At 46.4% G+C, this 24,432-nt stretch overlaps 1 protein-coding gene across 1 annotated transcript in view; it reads right to left on the bottom strand.

The window, feature by feature from the left end:
• ABLIM3 (actin binding LIM protein family member 3) overlaps positions 1-24,432 on the bottom strand; it is a 111,037-nt gene that overhangs the window by 22,816 nt on the left and 63,789 nt on the right. The window contains exons 8-10 of the mRNA XM_055325833.1: positions 18,658-18,745; positions 5,441-5,499; positions 2,824-2,895 (exon numbers count right to left, since the gene is read on the bottom strand). Of these exons, the coding sequence (XP_055181808.1) occupies positions 2,824-2,895; positions 5,441-5,499; positions 18,658-18,745 (219 nt within the window). The remainder of the gene's footprint in view (positions 1-2,823; positions 2,896-5,440; positions 5,500-18,657; positions 18,746-24,432) is intronic.

Below are 24,432 nucleotides of genomic sequence, written 5' to 3'. Positions count from 1 at the left end.
TGCAGACCCTGGATGCCACACGATGTCCTCTGGGTCCCCTAACCCTGTCTACACCTCTGTAAATGGTCCCTTCACAGAACTGTCCTCAGTAAAACCCTTAGAATTGTGCCATCTCATTTCTGCAGAGCCTGCCTGCATCAGCCACCATGTCTGCCCCAATTTGGGGGTACGGAGGTCAAGGGAACCTTGCTAGGATAGTCCCTTTGCTGACGTAACTGCTGCCTTTTGCCATGGGATGTTAGATCTTGACCTTGAGAGCTTTTGGCAGCTTGCGAACATGTCTCGACCCATCAATATTCATCTCAGCACTTTTGCCCAAACCTCAAAAATACTATATTTGTATTTCTCTTTATAGCCACTTTGCTTATAGGGTTATAAATGAGCCTTAAGTCTGGAGGCACAGTGATTGAACAGAGGCATCCCAACATAATTAGCCAGGAAGGAGGAAGAGACACGTGGAGCTGGTCAAAGTCAAACCTCCTAAGGATGATTCTAGTAGTCAGTGGGGGTGGGGTGGGTGGAGTAGAGTTTGAAAGAACCTGCTCCCTCTAGGTGCAATGATAATTCTATTTTAATACCAAACCTCAGTATTTATGAAAATTAAGCCAATACTCTGTCTGCCTGTTACTGCATGTCTCAAAAGTGGTCAGATGCTTTCTTCCCTGAATCTGAAAGCCATGTTTGGAATGGTTTGACCCCAGACCATTGGCCCACATGATACGTGCACTCATTCCTCAGAGCAGCTGAGGGGTGAGAGCTTATAATAGGTGAGAAATGATGTGGCGCCTGGGTGGCTCAGTTGGTGGAATGTCCTACTCCTGGTTTTGCCTGGGTCTGTGATCTCGGGGTTGTGGGATGGAGCCCTTTGTTGAGTTCTGTGCTCAGTGGGGGGTCTGCTTGAGACTCTCCCTCTGCCCCTCTCTCAAGTCAGGTGCTCATGCATGCACTCCCTCTGTCTCTCTAAAATAAATCAATCTTGAGAAAGGAGAGTACAGAGAGACACGTGCCTATGCTAGCATGCACGGGTAACTGATCTCAATGTATGAGCTCCCAGCTGGACGGCACAGTGGCAGGTGTCCTCAGCTGCTCTTGTTCATCTCCATGGAGCTGCCCCTTGGAAGAGCAACTCTGCAATCTTTCTTCGGGACTCCAAGGGTGGACATCATCATGGCTAATTTGTTTCACAAAGGTGAGCGAGCTTCCTCAGTACTAGGGAAGACCAGCCAGAGATTAAAGGCATTAGACACTGCTATCTATCTATCTATCTATCTATCTATCTATCTATCTATCTATCCTGAGTTCGCATATCCTGGTAACTCTTTCTTGGAGACGTGCTCACTTTGTTAATAACCTTCTCATGGTGTAGGCTCTGAAATTTAGCTCATTAATCCTGCTGTGTCTGGCCCTATTCATAGCACCAGGCAGACGATCGTCTGTCTTGTTCTGGACAGGAATCTTCAATGAGTATGGCCTGTGATCAAAGTGCTTGTCTTCTGTAGGAGCCGCAAGGCAGTATTGACCATATGGAAGTTGCTGTCAGTGATAACTCTTATGTCTGATTTTCATTTGAACAGAGGAAGAAAGGAAAGGAAACAGCCCCATTAATGGGCATTACCCAGGGATCAAGGAGGCAACTGGGTGTGGATTTGGGGTAAAATAATGATGGAGCACTGGTGGTCAGAGCCCACCCAGGGCTGGCTGGTTTGGAGACTGTATCTAGACCTTCTTATCAGGAACAGTTTTCTTGCTCTAGACCATCTCCCTCCCCCCAGTTTTGGTCTTCTTAGCTCTTCCAACTTGTAGAAGGCTAGAGCAGTCCACAGTCAGATGGCTCATCTCCTTTGTGTGTCTCTGTCCTCCCCGGCTCTGCCTCCCTCACCTGCTTTAACTTCTGTTTCTTTCTTAAGGTCTGAGCTTAAATGTTTTTTCCTCAGGATTCTTCCTCCAGTTGGCCCTAGACTGTCTGTCCTTCTGTCTATCTGCATCATCATCAAAGCACCCTGCACTTTTTCTTCCTAGCACCTACCAGAACTGTGACTGCTTATCCATGGGGTTATGTATTCAGTGTCATGAGGACAGGTGTCAGGTTGGTGTGGTTCACCTCTATTTTTCCAGCACAGAAGCCAGCACTTAACCCAGAGGAGCCACGTAGCACACACTTGGTGAATGAATGAATGAATAAATAAATTACATATCCGAGGGACCTCTGAGATCACTTGACTCAACTCTTGTCTTTCCAGCCATGTCTGCAAATGATGAGTGTCTCAGTTTGAATGCAACTGGGGATGAGAGCTCATACACATGCATGTGGTCCTCTCCATCTCTGAACTTCTTATGTCACTAGAAAGCTCTACTTTATATTTGCAAATCCTTTATGCCATGTTTCTGTATTCATACAGCTTCTTCTGTTCTGCTTCCTTATGACACATCCCTATCACTACATGAACCTCCCATCCACCCCCCACTCTGGGTACCACTCTGACTCCAGATTTTTGTCCTGCTCTTATCTCAGTGAAGCAGTAAGGAAGGAAGCACCCTGCACTGGTTTTAGAACTCACCAGGGGCTCTTCTGTCTTTGCACTTTTCTGTGTTCCTGCTAAACTTGACATTGTTCCTATAACTGTGTTTATGAGGCTTTGTGCTCCATGCGGGCAGGGTCCACGTGTCCTCAGGACCCAGCACAGAGTCTAGCGCATGACAGGCACACACAAGATATTAGTGGGATGAAAACCTGACAGCTGCCTTTGGTTGTCCTTAGACACTCGTTAGATACCAGGCCTGGGGATAAGAAAGGCCTCTGGGTGGCTGAAGAGTAATACATACGCAGATGACTCGGTTGGGTGACCCAATGCTGGATCCGGGGGGCGAGATGGAAGTTTCGGACGTCCGCCTATGCTGTGGGAGAAACAGAAGGAGTGAGAAGCTGCACCTCCAGCCAGTGGGGAGGAGGGATGGGGAGGAAGAAGACAGCTCCGCAGGAACAGCGGCAACATGGTTAAATGTACTTGCTGGCACTCTGTACTTTGTCTTTTTTTTTTTTTTTCCTTTAAAATCAGTGTCTGGGTGTGAACGAAATTGGATATGCGCAGGACTTCATGCTGTTGGACATAATTTGGATTTGTGGGTTTTTTTAAATATATTTGTAATTGGCCTTTAAGATAGGCATGTATACATAAAACTTTTTCATTTGGGGTTGACCTGCCACATATTAACTTTGAGTAAAATTGGTTAGTACTCATTCCTTAGTTTGTTTATATAAAATGCACAAGAATGTTGAACTACCTGTAATTGCATTAAGTACTGATTCTTTACAGTGTACCATCAAATTAACATCAGCCTAAGTGATAAACTTAAAAAAGGCTTTCCTTGAGCAAGGGCGATGATGCATTAATGGCTCCCTCAGCAGGAGGGCAGTACCGTAACCTCTGTGCAAGCTGCGAGAGCAGCTGTGTGTTGTAGTCAAAAAGCAAAAGGACAGGGAACCAGGGACCACTAGTCAACTATGTGATTGAAGAGATCCCAGATTCCCGATCTATAAAGTGAAGGGGCTTCTCTGAGGGACTGCGAAATTGCCTGCCAGATCTCTCAGGCCATGATTTAGAATTAAAGCATTTTACCCAGGGCTCTATAGCAGTGTCCCCCAAACCGCATTGTGAACTAGTGGTGGCTCTGGCAAGATGAAGTTAGGGGGAGCGTTTGATAATATTGAGTTGCAGAATGGGACAGTAAAATGTGAAACTGTATTCATTCTTCTTGGGTACATGAAGGAGGAAGTCTTAACTTGATGCTGATATATTTTAGCAACTACCTCGACAGTTGTTATTCATCACTCCCCTCCCCTCCCCCCTTTTTTAAACAAAGAGAGTACAGGCAATACCATTTAGCCAGAATTTCTAGGATTTATTTTTAAGAAACATTTCATTTTCATTAAATGTATTTTATGGTTACCTCCTATTTATAGCAAGTGATACTGGTCTACTCGGCGATGTCAAGTTTTATTTTATTTTATTTTATTTATTTATTTTTTAAAAATTTTTTTATTTATGATAGTCACAGAGAGAGAGAGAGAGAGAGAGAGAGAGAGAGAGAGAGAGGCAGAGACACAGGCAGAGGGAGAAGCAGGCTCCATGCACCGGGAGCCCGATGTGGGATTCGATCCCGGGTCTCCAGGATCACACCCTGGGCCAAAGGCAGGCGCCAAACCGCTGCACCACCCAGGGATCCCCTCAAGTTTTATTTTAAAAGAAGTTCCGGGGCAGCCCCAGTGGTGCAGCGGTTTAGTGCTGCCTGCAGCCCTGGGTGTGATCCTGGGGGCCTGGGATCGAGTCCCACATCGGGCTCCCTGCATGGAGCCTACTTCTCCCTCTGCCTGTGTTTCTGCCTCTCTCTCTCTCTGAATAAATCAATAAATAAATAATCTTAAAAAAATAAAAGAAGTTCCATTAAGTAAAGAGTGGTAGGTTGATTTAAAGGAGAATATTAAGTATATAATGATACAGGTAGTGCACAGATGTGGCAAAAACATCAGGATTGTAGAAGGATAACTGAACTTGAGAAATGCCACCAAGAAATGCCAGAAATTGAAGAAGGAAAGGGCAATTAGGTCTTTTTACATCTTAAATGGGAGAGAAGTTGGGAAAAACATGGGAAAAAAAAACCTCACGGCTCAAGCAAAATTATACATCCATAGCCATGTTATTTTGCAAAACGTAGAGGCACTTTGGACATCTTCAAGTGCCTGTCCCCAACAGGCACACACAACTTTCTCCTCTGCAGTGTTAAGGACTCAGGAGCTGGGCTCTTCCCTGCAGTCCTTAGATCAAGAGCCCAGATTCATGGGCTTCTTGGTACAAGTCAGAGCACAGTGATTCAGAGAGACGCAGGACCCCAGCTGGCCCAGTGTGTGCATGGGGACATTGGCTGTGCTTCTGCCTTCTGCATTACTGTGGGCATATCACCACCCTCTTTAGACTTTGAATTTCTCACAAGCAAAGAGGAGATACAATTCCTTGCCCCATCTGATCCACGGGGTTAAAAAAATCAAGTCAGACAGTGGCTGTGAAGATGCTTTGCCAACTGTCAATTCCTGTATCAACACTATTATCCCCAGTAAAGGATGTGAAGCTGGAGAAAACCCCCAGCATAAGTGCTTCAAAGAGGCCACCACCTTGGTGAGCAATGCTAATAAAGGCTAAAGCCTTGCCCCAGAAACGCCAAAAACTCACATTTATACAGTGTTTTACAGTTTTCAAAGTACTCTCACATTCAATGTCTTTAGCCCCTCAAATGCCCCATGCAGAAGATGTTACCATTAAGGAAATCTAAGGATACACGCATGTATTGGGCAGTATGCATACTAAAGAGAGACTCCCCACTAAAGCACGGTGCCCCCTAACCAGTGGCCAAGAGTATGGTCTGGTATCACCACCAGCTTGCTTACCTTTAACTTCTTCTCTGCCCGGGCTGCCTGTTTGCAGATGGGGTGCCAGACCTCAGAACCTAAGGGGCCAGGAAAATAACAAAGGCTCAGACCTCTCAAACCTACTAGCTCTCTCGCCACCCCTCGCCTTAATTGACTCCCCCACCAGCACATTTGCCCTGCACAGCAGCCAGGAGGACCCTCTGGTGAACCAGGCTCTTTGCTGCTACATCCATCAGTCACTCGTGCTCTTTCTCCCTGTCCAAATCCTACCCATTCCTCAAGGTCCAGGTCTCACATGGCATCTTCTTGCAAACTTTCTTACCTGCCAGGTGGGAGTGACTTCTCTCTTCTCTGCCATCCATAATTCTTTGTATCTTTCTTAACACATACCACCTCAAATCACAGTGGCTTGTGGATTCATGATCCTAACTAAATTAGAAGCTCCTCTGGGCAAGGGCTGAGCTTTATTCATTGCTGGCTCTCCCGCAGCATCCAGCATGGGATTTTGCTCTCAGCAGAGGCTCTATCCATGTTTGTGGGGTGAACAGATGAGTGGATGATTGGCAGTGAGTGACACGTAGCAGGTGGTCAACAAATATTTGTTGAATGAATGAATGGCAGGGGAGGTTAAATAAAGTGACAGACTGTGGTGAACTCCAACCTTTCTTTCTGTTCAAAGACTTATGACACTATACTAGACCTATCGCACTGAAGGGGTGTGTGTCATGGTGTACAGTATGCTTGAGAGCACTGTCTTGACCTGCTAATTCCCAAGAGGCTCCAGACTCTTCAAATTTAGTATGCTGCAAATGCCTACATTTTATTGTTGGGTATGGGGGGGAGGTGTCCAATTGGCCAGCACCAAACTTGAGAGGCCAATTTGGAAAGGCATGAGCAACAGGTGGCTGGTCACATGTTGAGGAGAAGCCCCAAATATTACACATTCCCAAAAGAAGAGACAGGTGTCTTGGATTAGAAGGAAAAGTAGGAACATATTATCCCTCTGGTGCCATTCCTCTTATTACCAGCCCGAAAAGGAAAGGAGCCAGCAAATGGCTGGGTTTCTGAACACCCAGATGGCATTTGTTTGTCTGACTTTGTTTTTAGGATATACTTTCCATTATGGTTTGTTGCCTGGAACCCCCAGGACTGGCGCTGGCCAAGCTACGGGGGGAGGGGATGTTGTAAAGTTGAAAAATTAGCCCCCAAAACGTGATAGAGGATAGGCCTGAGGTAAGGAGCCCAAGGTCTTGTTTCTGGAGCCAGGATTCCTGCCTCTGCTTGGCCCCTGACATATTCTCTCTTCAGTCCTGGTTTCTTCATCTGAATAACAGTGAGGTTGGATCTGGATGGTCTTGGAGATTGTTTTCATCTCCAAAGTTTTAATTCTAGGCCCAGCTTGTCATTTATGAGACAGGGACCTTTCGGTTTTGTTTGCTAATTTTCTTTTTTCTTTTCTTTTCTTTCTTTCTTTCTTTCTTTCTTTTATTGGAGTTCAATTTGCCAACATATAGCATAACACCCAGGCTCATCCCGCCAAGTGCCCCCCTCAGTGCCCATCACCCCGTCACCCCAACCCCCTGCCCACCTCCCTTTCCACTACCCCTTGTTCATTTCCCAGAGTTATGAGTCTCTCATGTTTTGTCACCCTCACTGATATTTTCACTCATTTTCTCTCCTTTCCCCTTTATTCCCTTTCACTATTTTTATATTCCCCAAATGAATGAGACTATATAATGTTTGTCCTTCTCTGACTTATTTCACTCAGCATAATACCCTCCAGTTCCATCCACGTTGAAGCAAATTTTTGCAAATGACGTATCAGATAAAGGGCTAGTATCCAAGATCTATAAAGAACTTATTAAACTCAACAGCAAAGAAACAATCCAATCATGAAATGGGCAAAAGACATGAACAGAAATCTCACAGAGGAAGACACAGAAAAGGCCAACAAGCACATGAGAAAATGCCCCGCATCACTTGCCATCAGGGAAATACAAGTTAAAAACACAGTGAGATACCACCTTACACCAGTGAGAATGTGAAAACTAACAAGGAAACAACACATGTTTGAGAGGATGTGGAGAAAGGGGAACCCTCTTGCACTGTTGGTGGGAATGGGAACTGGTGCAGCCACTCTGGAAAACTCTGTGGAGGTTCCTCAAAGAGTTAAAAATAGATTTGCCATAGACCCAGCAATTGCACTGCTGGGGATTTACCCCAAAGATACAGATGCAATGAAACGCCGGGACACCTGCACCCCGATGTTTCTAGCAGCAATGTCCACAATAGCCAAACTGTGGAAGGAGCCTCGGTGTCCATCGAAAGATGAATGGCTAAAGAAGCTGTGGTCTATGTATACAATGGAATGTTTGCTAATTTTCTTGTGAGTTCCTAGTAATTGAACCAGAGTTTGAGGCTTGCAATGTCAAGTGCAATGGCTCTCAGAGCCCAGTAGAGGGACCCCGGGTCTGCGGCTGGAGCTTGGCAGTCGCAGGGTGTGTCTGTTCCCCAGTGGTGGGTGGGGATCCTTGCTTTGGGGAGTTATTAGGGAGAGCGTTTCCGGTCTCGAGATGCTGCTAAATCCACCAGGAGTTGTCTACCCCCGTGGCTCCCGCGGGAAGCCCATGAAATGGATGAGGAGGATGCGGATGTGTAAGGAGGCGGTGAGATGAAGTGAGAGAGGCAGACGAAGGGTAAGGGTAAGGGTTGGTCAGAAGCTGAGCTGCAAATGGCTTCGGCACTCAGCATACAGGAAAGCAGGCTTACAGAAGAAGTGAGCCGGGAGAGTCAGAAGGGAGAAAGAAAATGCAATTGGGGATGAAAATCAGAAGTTTGGGATTTGGCAGGATAGCGTCTAAACTGAAGAGGGAAGGAATGTGTTGGTTTTAAGCAACAGATTTAGGCAAATTAAGGTAAGAAAAAGGTGATCTGTTCATGAAGACCCCTATGAAATGGTGCCTGGCTTTTGCCACTAGCCAATAGCTCAACGATGTGACAGAGACAGAAAAACAGCATCCAGGTTGAAGAAGGTCATGACTGTCTTTCATGGGCTTTCTCCCCAGAGCTTAAAACAGCACCTGGTGTGTGTGTGTGTGTAAAGATTTTATTTATTTATTCAGGAGAGACACACAGAGAGAGGCAGAGACACAGGCAGAGGGGGAAGCAGGCTCCTCCCAGGGACTCCGATGCAGGACTTGATCCCAGTACCCTGGGATCACGACCTGAGCTGAAGGCAGATGCCAAACCACTTAGCCATCTGGGCATCCCTCATGTGTGTGTTTTAAAGACATAAATGAATGATTGGTTGGATCTCACCTCTGTATTTTATTTTATTATTTAAAAAAAAAGATTTTATTTATCTCTTTTAGAAAGAGAAAGAGAGCACAGGAGGAGAGGCAGAGGAGGAGGGAAAGACTCTCGGGTAGACTCCCTGCTAGCAAGGAGCCTGACGTGGGGTTTGATCTCGTGACCATGAGATTATGACCCAAGCTGAACCCAAGAGTCAGAAACTTAACTGACTGAGCCACCCAGGTGCCTCCCACCTCTGTATTTTATTTTTTTATTTATTTTATTTTTTTAAATTTTTTTATTTATGATAGTCACAGAGAGAGAGAGAGAGAGAGAGAGAGAGAGAGAGGCAGAGACATAGGCAGAGGGAGAAGCAGGCTCCATGCACCGGGAGCCCGACGTGGGATTCGATCCCGGGTCTCCAGGATCATGCCCCCGGCCAAAGGCAGGCGCCAAACCACTGCGCCACCCAGGGATCCCCCACCTCTGTATTTTAAAATGAGACACAGGAGGAAAGGCACCCAGAGGATGATGGTAACCAGGATGGAGAGGGAACCCAAAATTAGGCCATAAGGCAAGGTCTTCGCTGTGGAGAAGACTTAGCACAATGGTGAAAAAGGGTTTTGAGTATTTTAATGCCTCTTTGTGGAAAGAGCAATGAACTCATTCTGCATGTCTTATAACATAGAACAAGGACCAAGGGTAGAAGTTTCAGGGAAAGAAAATTCAATATCTGAGGATCAAATGGGTCCATTCTGAGAGTGAGATCTTTGTCCCTGGAAGTATGTGAGTACACACTGGATGCATACATGCTCAGCAGGAATATTGTAGAGGAGACATATAATGAGGTAGTTACCCTAATGGATGTTTACTTTCCCTCCCAACCCTTGGAGATTCTGTGTTTTTATCTCCACAGATTTCTCTGTATAGAAAAAAATGAATTATTTACCTCTATCCAATAATCTAGACAGGGATGTAAGTTCTATAAGGAGCGGGATTCACATCTGTCTTAACTGCAGATACAGCTGCAGGGACTGCAGATTCTCAATAAATACTCATTGAGCGGATGAATAAAAGAAAAGAAACATGATACTCTGTTTTAGCCCAGTTGAATTCTCTAAGCTGGGTTCAGAGATTTGGACCAGCAGTACAATCTAGACTCCCGAACTGACTGCTACAATTCTAGAGTAGGTTTCTATCAGGCATCTCACTAGATTGGGGTTTGTCCAAGTGTGACCTGTGCCCCAGTTGTCCAGAAGCCTGATAAAATGCAGATTCCTGGGCTCCCATGGAGCCCCTGAAGTCAAGTCCTGGAGGCGGGGCCTGAGAATCTGTGGTAGTAACAAGCTCCCCAGGGGACTTAGAACTCCATTGGAGCACCATGGGGCTAAATACTAGTTAACCCTCCGAATTCATTCCTTTGGAATGTGATTGAATAAGGAAACCAGCCAGAAGAGTGTTTTAACTTCTTGTGGAAGTTAAGAAAAAAAGTTAAGAAAAAAAGGCAAGACTTTTTTGCTTATTAGACTCTTGGTTCCCCGAGTCAGACCCTTGTCCTCTTGAGACTGTCACTGACAGCTCCAGGTCCTGCAGTTAAAATCTCCTGTAAAAGTTATAGAAGTGAAGGGATTAGCTATTTCCGTATGAGCTGACTCAGAGGCCAGAGATCGGAATCTTCAAAGCTGTCCCTCAGCCTGGTGCTAACACTCTTCTTAATTCCTAGCAGAGGCAGCAACTGTCTTCTCTCTGTGGTCACAGCATTCCACATTTTGGGTTATTTTTTCGGGTTATTTAATGTTTGGGGACCCACCCATCTCTCTGCTGGACCTTGAAATTCAATTGGCCAAACTTTTTTTTTTTTTTTCATCAGTGGAGATTTTAATGCCAAAGCCAGACCTGGTGCCACAGTCTTCCAGACTGCCCAGCCAGGGTTACAAACACGGCAGTGGCTGAAAGGGCCCACCCAAAGGTTCTATTTGCCTAGCACAGCATTTTTCAGTATCTGAATGCGTTTAGATCCTGCAGGTGGCCAGTGATCCTCCCTGCTGTCTGCCTCCTGGCTTTTCTCATCCATTTAAGAAGGCATTTGGGTTTTTCAAACCCGGATCCTAGCCAAGGTGTTCTCTTACAAGCAGTTCTCTTCCTTGGATTTCTATTGACCATAGCAGGGTGAGGTTCCTCAAAGTTCTGCCTATATGTCAGGAGCACAGCCTTTGTGACCTAGACTTGCTAGCTTCTTGGAATGGCTCTTTTAAAATCCCTGCCTGGACACATGAATGTGCTATATCCACACAGTGGAATATCATTCAGCCATAAAAAGGAATGAAGCACTGATAAATGTGACAACATGGATGAATCTAGAAAACATTGCACTATGCTAAGTGAGAGAGGCCAGACATAAAAGCCTATGTATTGTAGGATTCCATCCATATGATATTTCCCCAAATAGGTAAACTATAGAGACAACTAGCAGATTCATAGTTGCTAGGGTCTATGTGAAAGGGGAATGGGGAGTGTTTAATGGATATGGAATTCATTTTGGGGTGAAAATGTTTTGTAATTAGGTAGAGGTGGTGGTTGCACAGCATTGTGAATATACTAAAAGCTACTGAACTGTACACTACAAAATGGGTAATTTTATGATATGTGAATTTTACCTTGAACAAAAAGAAATCCCCACTACCTGTCTCTAGCAGGTGCATGGCTTCTCTAGACCACAGGATACTCTGCTTTTCATTTATTACTAGAGGGTCCCCAACTCAGCTATAGGGAGAAAAGTGAGCCTTTCTGTTGAATCTGACATACAGTAACTGCAATATCATCTTCAGCATGCTCTTGGGCACTGGTAAGTCTTTACTGTGTATCAGGCAACATAAGCATTATTTAACATAATACTCTTAAGGGGTTTGAATGCCAGTTACATTACTTCCTAGCTGCATCATCCTAGAGCAAGTCAGTTACCTCTCTGTGCCTCAGTCTCCCCACTGATAAAATGGGGATGATAACAGTATCTGCCTCAGAGGTCTGCTGTGAGCATTTGTGAGTGAATATTCATAGAGCACATAGAACAAGATCTGTTAGAATTGGCATCATGCAAGTGTTAGTTGTTGTGATTATCATCATCTGCCCTCCCCTACCAAAAAAAAAAAAAAAAATCTGTGTGCCAGGATCTAGTCTGTGGAAGGGGAAACGAGTACTAGAGAGATTGGAGGGCAGGGGATAGTATTTACTGTTCTATTCCCAGGAGCCTTGGCCTGGGGGAGTGAAGGGTGTGCAGCAAGCACAGGTCTGGCTGAGTGGTGGAGTCACTGAACAGAAGCCTGGCTTAGCTGCCAGCACACCCCTCTGGCAGACTGGGCTTGTGCCCAGGGACGAGGACAGCTCCGAAGTGGAAAAGATAAGTTTGCCTGGTGCTGATACGGATCAAGTGGGTTTGGAGCTTAACAAAGAGGTTGAGGGAGAAAGTGCTTAGCTCCCGTGAAGCTGGTTAGCATGCAGGGTATCAGGCAGGATGAGGGAGGGGGTGGCGGCACCCAGATGTGGTGCGGAAATACTAACTGTGGATAATGACAGTTAGGGCGGCAATTAAATTGCAGGAGTGCTTACCATGTGTCACCCACTAAGCATTCTCCTTATTCTTACTGTTGGTATTAGAACTAATATTTAGAAAGTGCCTATGCCAGGCTTATGCTATATACTTTATAACAGTCGTACTTAAGCAAACACTAACCATGATAACTAACATTTATTGACCATATAGGCTAAGCCCTACTTTAAGCATTATTCATAAGCATGGTAATATCGACAATAGCCAGCCCTTTTAGCACGTGGCATCCCGGGGAATGGCCATTTCTGCATTCCTGGATGTTTATATGAGCTCAGACTGGCAGTGCCAGGCACTGTGTTAAGCCTTTATCATAGATTCACTCACTTACTACAACAGCCTGGCAAGGTGGGCCTAGTGCTGTCCTTGATTTCAGATGGGAAAATTGGGGTTTAGGGAGCTTAGGTGTCTTGCTCTGTCCAGCACTGTCTCCTCACCCCGGCCTGTGCACATATGACCAGGTCAGCCTCCGCAGAGTATCTCCAGGACTTCTGTGTGGAACCTGGCACAGGATGCTGTCCCTCTGTGCCCGGGGAGCCCTCTTTCCCCAGCACAGAGGCAGCTGGTGCAGGGCCCGAGAGCGTGTGGCCGCACACTAAAAGAACACAGAGCAAAACCACCTGCTGATCCCTGCGGGCTCCTCAACCCGTCGTGCTGCTTCAAGATGCTTCTCCGTTCTGTGAGATGATCAATCCCCTTTTACCTAATGTTGTTTCTGCTGCCTAAAAAGTCCAGACTAATAAAACATCTCATTGAGCTAAAACCCGAGTATCTGACAAGTTCTTGACTTGCCCAGCGGGCAATTTTGTTTCCCAGGAAATAGAGGAAGCAGCCAGGGAAATCGCTACTCTGGACCTAATTCTGACCAACATGGACAAATTGGCTGGGGAAGTAGATGTGACATGTAACTGGAGAGAAAATGGCCACATCGTGTTGAGTTTGAGGTTACCAGGGAGAAGAAGCAAGTTGCAAACAGACTTTAAAATACAAACTTTAAACTGCTACGCTATAATATTTTCTATAGGATTCAAGATGTTTGGTAACCCTAAAAGTCTAAAAAAAATCCTGCAGCTCATCCAAAATGAAAATGTATTCTATTTAAAGTGAAATACGCTTAGTAGATTCAGACTTTAGGAGATATCAATTTAGTACAGTAACAGGATATGTTTGAAGAGTCTAAAATTATGTAGCAGGATTGGGGAAACATGAGATTTAAAGTTTTAAAGCATTACTCCTACAAGCTAAGCTGTCAGTAGAGAGATCCAATTTAAAATAACAATGCTAAACTACTAGCTTATAGCAACCAATAGTACGTTAGTGCCTTTTAAAGTGTGGTTTGATGAGACGCATAGATTATGACGAGGGCTGGTGTTCTACAATCCAGAATAACGGGAGGCACCTGCCTTGAACATCTGTTTGCTCCATGCACCTCTCTTAAGGTACTTGTCAGAGGAAAAGGAAGCCTTTCCTTTATGTCAGTGGTATCCCCAGCTGTGCCAGAAATACACGTACCTCCTGGTACCAGGACCTTATAGCATCTGAACTTGAAAAAAAAATGTGATCTAAAATAGACTCCATTAGAGAAGAGAAGGTTTTGGGGTAGTTATCAAAGCAAGCTTTCGGGGCTCTGTTTCGGATTTGCTTTAACACAAAACTAAGCCTCCTCACTTGATTGTGGACTGTGGACACCTCTGAAAATTTGATAAAAGCTACAGACCCTCTCCTTAGAGAAATACACCTACACGCAAACTTTGACAAGCAATTTCTAGGGGATTCATGGGATTCAGAAGGCCAACAACAAACCATAGGTTAAGAATTCCAAAAACAGGGGCGCTCGGGTAGCTCAGTTGGTTGAGTATCTGACTGTAGCTTGAGTCATGAATTCAAGGTCCTGGGATCCTGGGATCCTGGGACCACTCAGTGGGAAGTCTGCTTGTCCTTCTTCCACTCCCTCTGCTCATTCTCTGTCTCAAATAAATAGATAAAACCTTTTTAGAAAAAAACCTTTGAAAATAAATGGGAGAAGCTGCCTTAAACAAAGCCTAGTAAGATAGGCCAGCTAACCTTGGCTCAGGGACATAATCTCTCTAAACTTCCTTGTTCTCTAAAATAGGGATATTCATGGCTTTTAGCTCACAGGGCTGTTGTGAGGATAAAATGGGAGACTGCATTTAAAACTCTTAGTACAGTGTTTGGCACATACTAAGTGCTCAACAAACATCAGCTGATGGCCTATTATTATTAGCAGGACTTAAACAATTTGTTACAGTTCTTCCCTTAGCAGAGTAAGGTTTGTCAGGATTTCCTGTCTGTGGGTTTTAGCTAAATATATGAATGATAACAGAGACCTGTTTAAAACTCTGCAGCTGAGCTCCTGGGTTCCCAACATCCTTCTCTCTCAGACCCTTAGAATAGGGACAGCGTAGAAAGCAGGAGAGGAACAAAGTCTGTCTTTCCTTTTTTCCTGGATACAGGCATTTTTTAGAATAAAACCAAAATCTGTCTCATGAGCCACATTTTGGGTTTCGGAAAGCTCCCGCCGATCCAGCAGCTGTAACCCTTGTGATTTCAGTATGTTCTCCCCCAACCTGCAGCATCTTGGCTAGAATTGTGCTGCCCGAAATCAATGACGTAATTTCCTGGCGAAGCCCAAATGAAGGGTTTGGACAACAAACATTAGAAATCTGGCATCTTGACAAAAACAGCTAAAAGACTGAATGCACAACAGAACTTAAATCAAAGAAAACTCGCTTTGGTCTCCGGGGTCCCGGAAGTTCTTCTTCCAGACAGACGTCAGCCTTCTCCCAATTAGAGCTCATCAGAAAGCCATCACACAGTAATTAAAACACAAACAAACTGACCAAAAGAACCTCCCGAGGCCAGCTGCCAGTGCCTTGCTGTGTCCCACTACAGAACTGACAAGACTGGGGCTTTAAACTTCGCAGCTTTCCTAAGGCACGCTCTCTCTCTCTCTCTCTCTCTCTCTCTTATGTATGTTGCTTCATGGGGCACTTAGCACCTTCAATTCATTCTCTCTGATATTCATGATGACCTCCTGGAGCACACCTGCTCTCTGTAGGCGGGGTGTGTGGGCCTGCCTCAGTTTCTCCGCCGCATGATGCTTCCTCCCACTGCAGGCCTTTGCACCTGCAGCTCCCTCTGCCTCCAGAATCTTTCCTCCCCTTCTCACCCTCCCACCTCCTACTCATTTCCAAGATCTTGGCATGAAATTTCCCTTCTTCAGCAGAGCCTCCCTTGACCTCCCAGACTAGATCCGGAGCCTCATAAACTTTAACACTATCGTTCCCACAATTTCCCTTCTCTGCACTTAGCACAGCTTGTCATTATATTTACACTTCTATGTGATTACAGTTGGTCTCCCCTCTTGATAGTGAACTCCATCGAGGCAGCAAGCACTCCTGCCTCGTTCATGTCTGAGCACCCAGCCCTTCCCGTGCTCTGTCTGGCACATAGCATGGCCCCAGCTTTAATGTATAGATGGAAGAGTAATTATCCTCATTTTGCAGGTGAAGGAAGAGACCCAGAGGAGGAAGTCACTTCTCATGGTCACAGCCCATCAGCAAAGTGCTGGTGCTTGAACCCAGGAGTCTTGGATCTCTTCTCATCTGTGCTGCCTGCAGGGAGAGTTTTCTTGCCATTTCTGGGGAATATCATTCTGAGTCCTGGTACCCCTACCCAGGAGGGTGTCCAAGGCAATCACAGGCTCAGCTCTTAGTGGTAGCAGAACCCCCTGGTGGCTGCCACCCCAAAGACACCCACAGCCAGAGTCAGCATGACTCCAGCATGGGATGGCCTGGTCCCCCTCATTGTACAATCACACAGCATCCCCTGAGGCAGGTCCTTGAATGCCCTGCAATTACTCCCACTCTCCCAGGAGCCAGGAGGGTAGGAATGGGGATAATTAAGGAGGAGGGTGACAGGCCCTTCTTCATCACCAAAAATATCTCCCACCTCCTGCAGGCATCTCTATTGTCGGTTTGATCGTGCATTCTCTCAAAGGATCATCAAGCTATTTACCTCATCCCTTAACTCTTGCAGCGTTCTGTGAAGTTCTGGCCAGAAGCAAGGCTTAGAAGATTCTGATACACAAGGATGCGAACTCTGTGAGGGCAGTGAACTTGCCAGACCTGCTCACTGCTACATCTCCAGTTGTTAAGGGAACACTGGGCACACAGGTGGTGCTCAATAGATATTTGCCAAATGAATGAATGAACCAAGAACCTTCCATGCATCACAAACTTACATTACCTTGTAGGAACCATTATGAGCCTATTTTACAGGTAACTGAAGTTCAATGTTAAGACTACACATACAAGTAAGTAGTTATAAACTCACAGCATCTTAGAAATGTTCACCTAGTCCAAACAGAGAATTCCTGTTCCAGCCTTCACAGTAGCTGGTGTGAGATTCTGTTGACTATGTTTAGGCCGATGGTTCTCAACAGAGAACATTTTTGCCCCAGAAGGCAGATGTCTGGGATATTTTTGGTTGTCACAACGGGAAGGAGTACGATATTGGCATCTAGTGGGTAGAGGCCAGGGATGCTACTAAATACGGTGCAATGCATAGGACAGTCCCCACACCAAAGACTTCTCTGGCCCAAAATGTCAATAATGCTAAGGTTGAGAAACCCTGCTCTAGGCAAAGGCTCTCATTGCAAGTTGAGGGAACTCGGACCAGCCATGAGCATTTGTGGCTAGAACAAGCCTGATAGGAAGAGACATTCTATGTAACTGCTTCCCTGACCTTAGTTCTGCCTTGTGGGGAAATGTGGAGGAAGGGCCCTCCTGTAGCTATTCAAACATCCGGGGATGACTAATCACCCAACTATCCAACTCATCAGCTGACAATGTCCACCTGTAGAGTGAGTACTTCCATGGATGGGTAAATGTCAGGAACAAGAAGTCTGAGGGAGAAGGTCAAGGACTCTACTGCAAGCTGGAAGATACGGGAAGGAGGGAGTGTGTTAAGTTGTGGGCGGGATCAGGGTACCACAGGGGGTCATGAAGTCGGTAGTGCCTAACCCGGGCCTATCAGGCAGGATTTCTACACAAGGGCATGCAAGCCTGGAGTGTTCCAGGAGGCAGGCAAACAATGAACAACAACCCAGACGCAATGGGGCATGGGTTCACTGTCTGCCTCTCCCCACCTCCCTTCTCACCTCCACCTGAACCCTGGCTTGAGCTCCAGGGGCTCCTCCTGGTCTCCCACACCTGCTGTTTCTTTACCCATCTCAGAGCCTGGCAGACTTGCTCCCCTCAGGTGGCGTTTCCCAGCCCACTCACCCTTCGGGTCCTGGCACTTGGCCCTTCCTCAGAGAAACTTCCCCGACGCCCACTGCCACATTAAGTGCTCTGAGTCCCATACCTCCTCCCTTCATAAAGCTTATCATGACAGACAGGTGATTATGGGATTCCTGACTGTGGTCCCCCATCCCCTGCATGGGGCTCTAGCTGGAACTCACTAAGGACCCTGGGGCAGAGCTCACACATGGTTGAGTCTCAAGAAATAGTTGTTGAGTGGATGGAGAAGCAATTGCAAGCTGGCTCTGTTAGCTGAGATGCTGGGTTTATTCCAGGATAGAAATAGAAAGGCAGTTTGAGACCTCAGTGAGAGGGTCCTGGTGGCCAGGCTGGAGTGCTGGTACCTAATGTGGTGAGCAGTGAGGGGCCTGGAAGGCCGCTGGACTGGATTCTGCCAAAAACACTACGATATCCTGGGAGGATGGACTGGGCAGAGGGTGGAGCACAGAACAGAGCCTGGGGACCGCCTGGGAGGTTTGCAAGAAGCCTGGGGGCAGAGGGCTGGGCCCTGGGAAGTTGGCAGAGGGAACCCAGTCCCTCTGTGCTTCTTGGAGGCCACTGGTTCCCTTCCGTTCCTTTTGGTGTACCCTGAGAGTCCACTGGAAGACTCAAGCAGCAGTCTGGTATGGGACTCTGAGTGTTGGGAGCAGGGCAGGGTGATGGGGTCGAGGTTCTGATGCTGCAACCCAGGCATCTTTGTGAGGTTCTCTGACCCCTTGGCCTAGTTCAGCTCAAGCTCCCAGCCCCAGGCGGAGCCAGGGGAGTCTGCTCAGAGCACTGCCAGGGAAGCAGGCCAGCTGAGCAGCGGGTGGAGGCGCACAGGGACAGAAGGCAGATTACATGTCACTTCATATTAGCCACACCGGCAACTTTCCCAAACCACCCAGAGAGGGGCGAATTAATTGCAATTTTGAGGACAAGCCAAAAACAAAGATAACACTGAAATGAAGGAGACTGTATCTCCTTTACAGACAAGGTTGGATGGGAATGCCTTACAGAAGGTCAGATTTGCTTACCTGTGAGGTACATTTCCTCTCCTTCAGTGAACATCTGGTGGCAGCGTACGCATCTGGCGCAGGTTGGGTGGTAGTGCTTCCCTCCTGCCTATGGAAATAAAAAGAAGAGGAGGTCAGAGCTGGGGCGGCTATCCATGGGGCAGGTGGTGTTTGAGCATTTCTTAGGCACATTAGTGTTGCTGGTGCCTTCATGACCTTACAGTTGATTAGGAGTCTACCCAGGGGAGTCCAGAACCATCTAAAAGCCCACCCAGGAGGCTTGGTGATTCCATACCATGGATCCCTAAAGGCAGTTCAGTGGACTTCCCTGGACACCCACACTTCTATTTTGGTAGAAGGACCACTTGGAGGCCACTGGTCCCACCTCCTCATTTCTATATGAAGAAACATCTTCCTTTGAGGACATCCCAACATTTCCCCATGAATGGGGCCCTTACCACTAGCAGTACCTTACCACTAGCAGTAGACTTGGAGTGGTACATAGACCTGGGTACACAGACCATTGGATCAGTGAAGAAAAGGACTTCCTTGGGAGGCCTGGGTGGTTCCATGGTTAAGCATCTGCCTTTGGCCTAGGTCGTGATCCCAGGGTACTGGGATCGAGTACTGCATTAGGTTCCCTGCAGGGAGCCTGCTTCTCCTTCTGCCTGTGACCCTGCCCCTCTCACTATGTCTCTCATGAATAAATAAATAAAATCTCAAAAAAAGAAAGAAAAAAGAAAAGGACCTCCTTTTCAATCCTATGCTAGTTCTTCTGTTTGTTTTTTTTTTTTTTAAATGTTATTGATTTAAATAATCTTTACACCCAACATGGGGCTTGAACTCACAACCCTGAGATCAGGAGTCATATGCTGAGCCAGCCAGGTACCCTGAAGCCTTCCAGTTTTTTTTCAAGGAGAGAGTACCAGTTTGGTGCTAGTGTGTCTTTAATATCTATCTGAAACTTACTAACCTAGCTTTTTAAGAATGAGAACAGGTTTGAGGTTTGTAGCCTCCACAAGCAACAGAATCCAGTTAGAGCTGTGGTGTTTTTTTTGTTTTGTTTTGTTTTGTTTGTTACTGGCAATATAGCAAGTGATCTTGGTTTTTCTGTTGCATGTTTCTTTATTTCTAAGTGAGCCAACTTAAAGACAAATGAAAGTATTAGGTAAGAATGCCTATACAAGGTTCAGAGACATGTTAAGCTGAGAGTGGCACCTTAAGGACAGCCTCTTAGGGCGCGGTGGACAAATAATGGGTCCTACAAAGGCAGGACCTGCTGGGGCGGTCTCTGACCCGGGGCTTCAGGCCTGTGATTGCTGCACCCAAGTGCCTCTGCCCCATCCCCAGTTCACCCCAGTCTGGTTTTGCTGAGCTCCCTTGACTATTTCCACTTTCCTACAACTATTTCAAATAGGAATGGAAATGAATTGCAGCTGCAAATTCTTCTAAGGGAGAAGAAACAGCCTCAGAGAAAGTTATGACTCCAGGTATCACTGGAAATCAGTAGCAATAGAAGCTGGACTCAGGACGGCAGGTCACTTGTGAGGGCAGGTCACCCATGTAGCACTTACTTCCTCACTGACTGTTCTGACACTGCAGTCCCAGCCAAGAGGACTTGATATAGAGGGGTCCTTCAGTGGTGGCTCCAGACTCTCCATATGGAGGACCTCGGCTCAAGCAATGGGGTTGGAAGGTGGGGCTTCTTTTGAAGGTACACTTGACCCTTGAACAGCATGGGTTTGAACTGCGTAGGTCCACTTAGAGGTGAGTATATCTTTCGACCAATATAGCACTGTCAATGTATTTTGTTTTCCTTATGATTTTCTTAATAGCAATTTCTTCTCCCTAGCTTACTTTATTGTAAGAATACTGTATATAATACATACACCACACAAGTATGTGTTAATTGATATTTATGTTATGAGTAAGGCTTTTAGTCAACAGTAGGCTATAAGTAGTTAAGTTTTTGGGGAGTCAAAATGACGTGGATTTTCCATTATGTGGGGGTCAGTGCCCCTAATCTCATGTTGTTTGAGTCAAGTGTATATTTTGCATGTTAGGGCAAGGTTAATCTGGGGGGATATGCCTGAGGGAAATTGATGGATATTGGGGGGTTGTTAAAGGCTTCCTCCCAAGCCATCACTTGGCAGGATGCTAATGGGTTCTTTCCAATTAAAAAAATTATAGTTGAGTAATGCTGAAGGCTTATTTCTGAATCTTTTTCAGGGAGTGGTGAAGGGGTGGGCATAGGCTTGCTTATTCTGGAGATACTTGATTTATTCTAAAAACTTAGCAAAAATGAAGAAAGGGCAGATTTTTCAAAAAGAAAAAAAAAACTCTTCAATGTTTATTTCCAATGTTTATCTCTAATGATATAATGCCCTCATCATCACCAAAGCAAACTGTGTTCAAACTTTGGAAGGAGGCTGCTCTTTTCCCAAGCTGAGATGTCGTGGGACTGATTCTCTCCTGCCATGACAAGGATAATCGGTTTAATTAGTAGCCTCTTCCTACTTTGTGTCTCTTTATCATTTCAATTATAGACCTGTTTTCCAGGGAGGCAACAGCGCCTTGGCAAAACTGAAGCTTGGCATCTTCCTAAATGTCAGGTCCTGTCACCCCGCCCTGGCCGAGAGATGCTGTGTACCATCTCAGCAACAACTTGGAAGCAACTTAAGGGAGGGAGGCTGTCAGAGCAGCCAACAGCAGCATGGGGGAAACCAAGTCAGAGAGGTAAGATGGGACATTCTGTCTGTTAAGAAACAGAAATCAAGGGCCACATGGGTGGCTCAGTGGTTAAGCATCTGCCTTTAGCTCAGGTCGTGGTCCCGGGGTCCTGGGATCGAGTCCCCATCAGGGGACTTCCTCTGCCTCTGTCTCTGTGTCTCTCATGAATAAATAAATAATCTTAAAAAAAAAAAAGAAATGGAAATCAAGAAAATAGTGCAGAAAAATGGGGCCTGTTGGGGAGGGCTGAGAACCAGAGCAAGGTTAGGAGAGGCGGTACTGGGCAGTGTGGTTTTCCTTGGAGAGGAAACAGACTAGGAAGGAAGGAGTGTACTATCACCATGTTGAGCTCTGTCACCGAGGAAGGAGTTGTGGGGTGGCCTAGGGAGGGAATGGGAAAGGGGAAATGGAATGTAATTTTGTGTCTGTTGTGTCCCTGCAATGCACTGGGCCCTGTAGTGGGCAAGTGTTCTTTTTGCCTGGCCAACATCCTTCCCTCTTCTTCCAGAAATGGCACCAGGCCTTCTGACGTGGCACGTGGCCTTATTACTATCCATTCCCCACATTAGCCCATGTGGTTAACTAGGGCTGATCCCACTAATAAGTGTATTCCAGCTCTATGATCATAGTTATTGGTTTGGAGACTGGCCTAAGATTGTCCAGTGAAAGCCAGTCCCAGGCTGAGCTATGAGAAAAGAGAAACTCCCCTTTCCCAGGGGATGCTATCTGTTAGAATGTAAGCTTGGAGTGACTAGGGTCCAACTCTCCCATCATGAAGGAGAGCATTCCTGAGAATAAAGCCAACACAGGTCAAAGAGGAGCCCCGACAGCAGTATAATACAAATGCATTTGTTTGAGCACTGGATCCATCTGTGCCTGAAGCAAGACCTCCTCCTAGGTTTTTTATTATGGGAGCTGATAAATTTCCTTTTTGGCCTGAGCCATTTGAGTATAGTTTCTGCACTTGCAACTACCTATAAAGACACTCCTGTATGTGTCCTTTACTCTCACATGATTACCCTACTCACCAGACATCTGACACTGGATGTGTGTGTGGGAGCCATCCCATAGCAAGCAGTTCTCTGTGACACTGGCTGGATGGCCTTCAACTTAACCAGTTCTGACACTATTTACCTGGACAGAGCGTCAGACCCCACAGGTTAAGGGCTCAGTCTCACAAGGCTGCCCCTCCCCCACTTCAGGTGCCAATTCCAAGTCCCAGGTTGTTCCCCGTGCTTCTGACCAACTGACTCTAAATTGGGGTTTCCATGACCCCCAGGCTGGGTTGGATAATTTGTTAGAATAGCTCACAGACTCAGGGACACATTTACATTTACCTATGACAAAGGATAGAGGTAAGTAATCAGATGGAGATTTGTAGGACAAGGTGTGTGGGAGGGGGCTTGGAGGCTCCATACCCTCTCCCCGCGCACCACTCTCCTCCAACCTCCACCGGAAGCTCTCCAGACCTCATGTTTTGGGAACTTTCATGGAGGTTTCATCGCATAGACACATCCATCATTACCTCAATCTTAAGCCCCTGTCTTTCTCCCTCCTGGAGGATGGGAGGTGGGGCTGCAAGTTCTAAGCTTCTAATCATGGTGACCTTCCTAGTGGTCAGCCCTCATCCTGCAGCTCTCCAGGAGCCCTCCCAGAGTCACCTCATTAGAACAAAAGACACTCCTACCTCGCAGGAAATTCCAGGAGATTTGGGAACTCTGCATCAGGGACTAGGGTCAAAGACAAATATTAGAACAAAAGATGCTCCTAGTGTTCTTAACACTTAGGAAATTGCAAAGGTTTTAGGAGCCCTGTGCCAGGAACTGGGAGCAGAGACCAATATATGTATTTTCCATTGTTTCACACTAAGATGGCCATCAGAAGTTGAACAACAGTAGTATTCACCATGATAGATAAAGACTTTGAAGTCTCAGAGAAGTTGACTTGCTTCAGGTTTCACGGCCAGAAGTGGTAAAATTGGGATCCAAGTCTATTTCACCCCAACCATGTATCTTATGACATCACATGACCTCAAAGACCCCTGAATGGCCGAGAGCTGTGGGCACATGTGTGGGACATAGGAGTTTGGAGTCCTAGAAAGGCTCTGGCTTTTACCAGAAACACTGTATGACCTTGGAAGATCATCACACCTCTCGGGGCTCACTTTTCTCATCTGTAAAATGAGGAGGGTTAACTAGTTGATAGCTAAAGGTCTCTTCCAGCTCTAAGAAAAAAAATCAATAAGTCCACGATGCTAATGGAGCCTTGTACAAGTGGAATCAATCAAAACCTGGTTACAGCATCAGCCCTAGAGGAGGCTCCCATGATGCTAAACACAGTAACACAAGGGAGAAGACAGCCACCGCAGACACAGTTTCAAAGCAGCTTGGAAATGCTGGAATGAACTCCCTGTGCAGTGCTGTGTGTGACTGAAGTTTCCTCCTCTTCCAAAGAAAAGTCTGCTTTTGTGACCTCTCATCCCACTGACCCTTTACCCCATTAAAATGCAGATGCCTCTCCCCTATAATCCTGCAGACCTGACACTGTTCTGAAGGTCACCTTCCCCCCACCCCTCCACAGCTTTTTCTCAGCCCATACAGTCCTCAGCTGCTCTGCAGAATCTGACCAACACTGGCGGACCTCGCCCTCCTTTCGGAAGTGCTGTCCTCTTGTGGCCTGGGCCCCATTCTCTCCCCACACCTACTGTCTTCCTCTTTCTCTGACAACTCCTCTGTCTCCTTGTGTCACCCGCCACCCATGTAAGCAGCCACTCTACAAGGCTGCCTCCTGCCCACTCCCCCCCTCCCCTTTTCTTCCCCTTCCCCCCTCCCTCTCTGTCTCTGTCTCTCTTTCTCCCTCTCTCTCAATCCCAGTAACTCCCCTGGTGCTGACTCTTATTCAAATCCTAGCCTTTTTGAGATTATTCCTAACACGCCCAAGCTTTGCTCCTGAGCTCTGCTCTACATTTCTGACTGCCTTCTTGAAACCTTCCTGGAATTTCAATTACAACCCGTCCTGCATGGAACTCCCTGTGTTTCTGCCCAGATCAGCTCCTTTCCCTGCCAC

The sequence above is a fragment of the Nyctereutes procyonoides genome, unplaced genomic scaffold (genome assembly GCF_905146905.1).
Source record: "Nyctereutes procyonoides isolate TBG_1078 unplaced genomic scaffold, NYPRO_anot_genome, whole genome shotgun sequence".
NCBI classification, from domain to species: Eukaryota; Metazoa; Chordata; class Mammalia; order Carnivora; family Canidae; genus Nyctereutes; species Nyctereutes procyonoides.
Note: the sequence above shows the minus strand (reverse complement) of the source record. Positions and strands in the feature narration are given on the sequence as shown.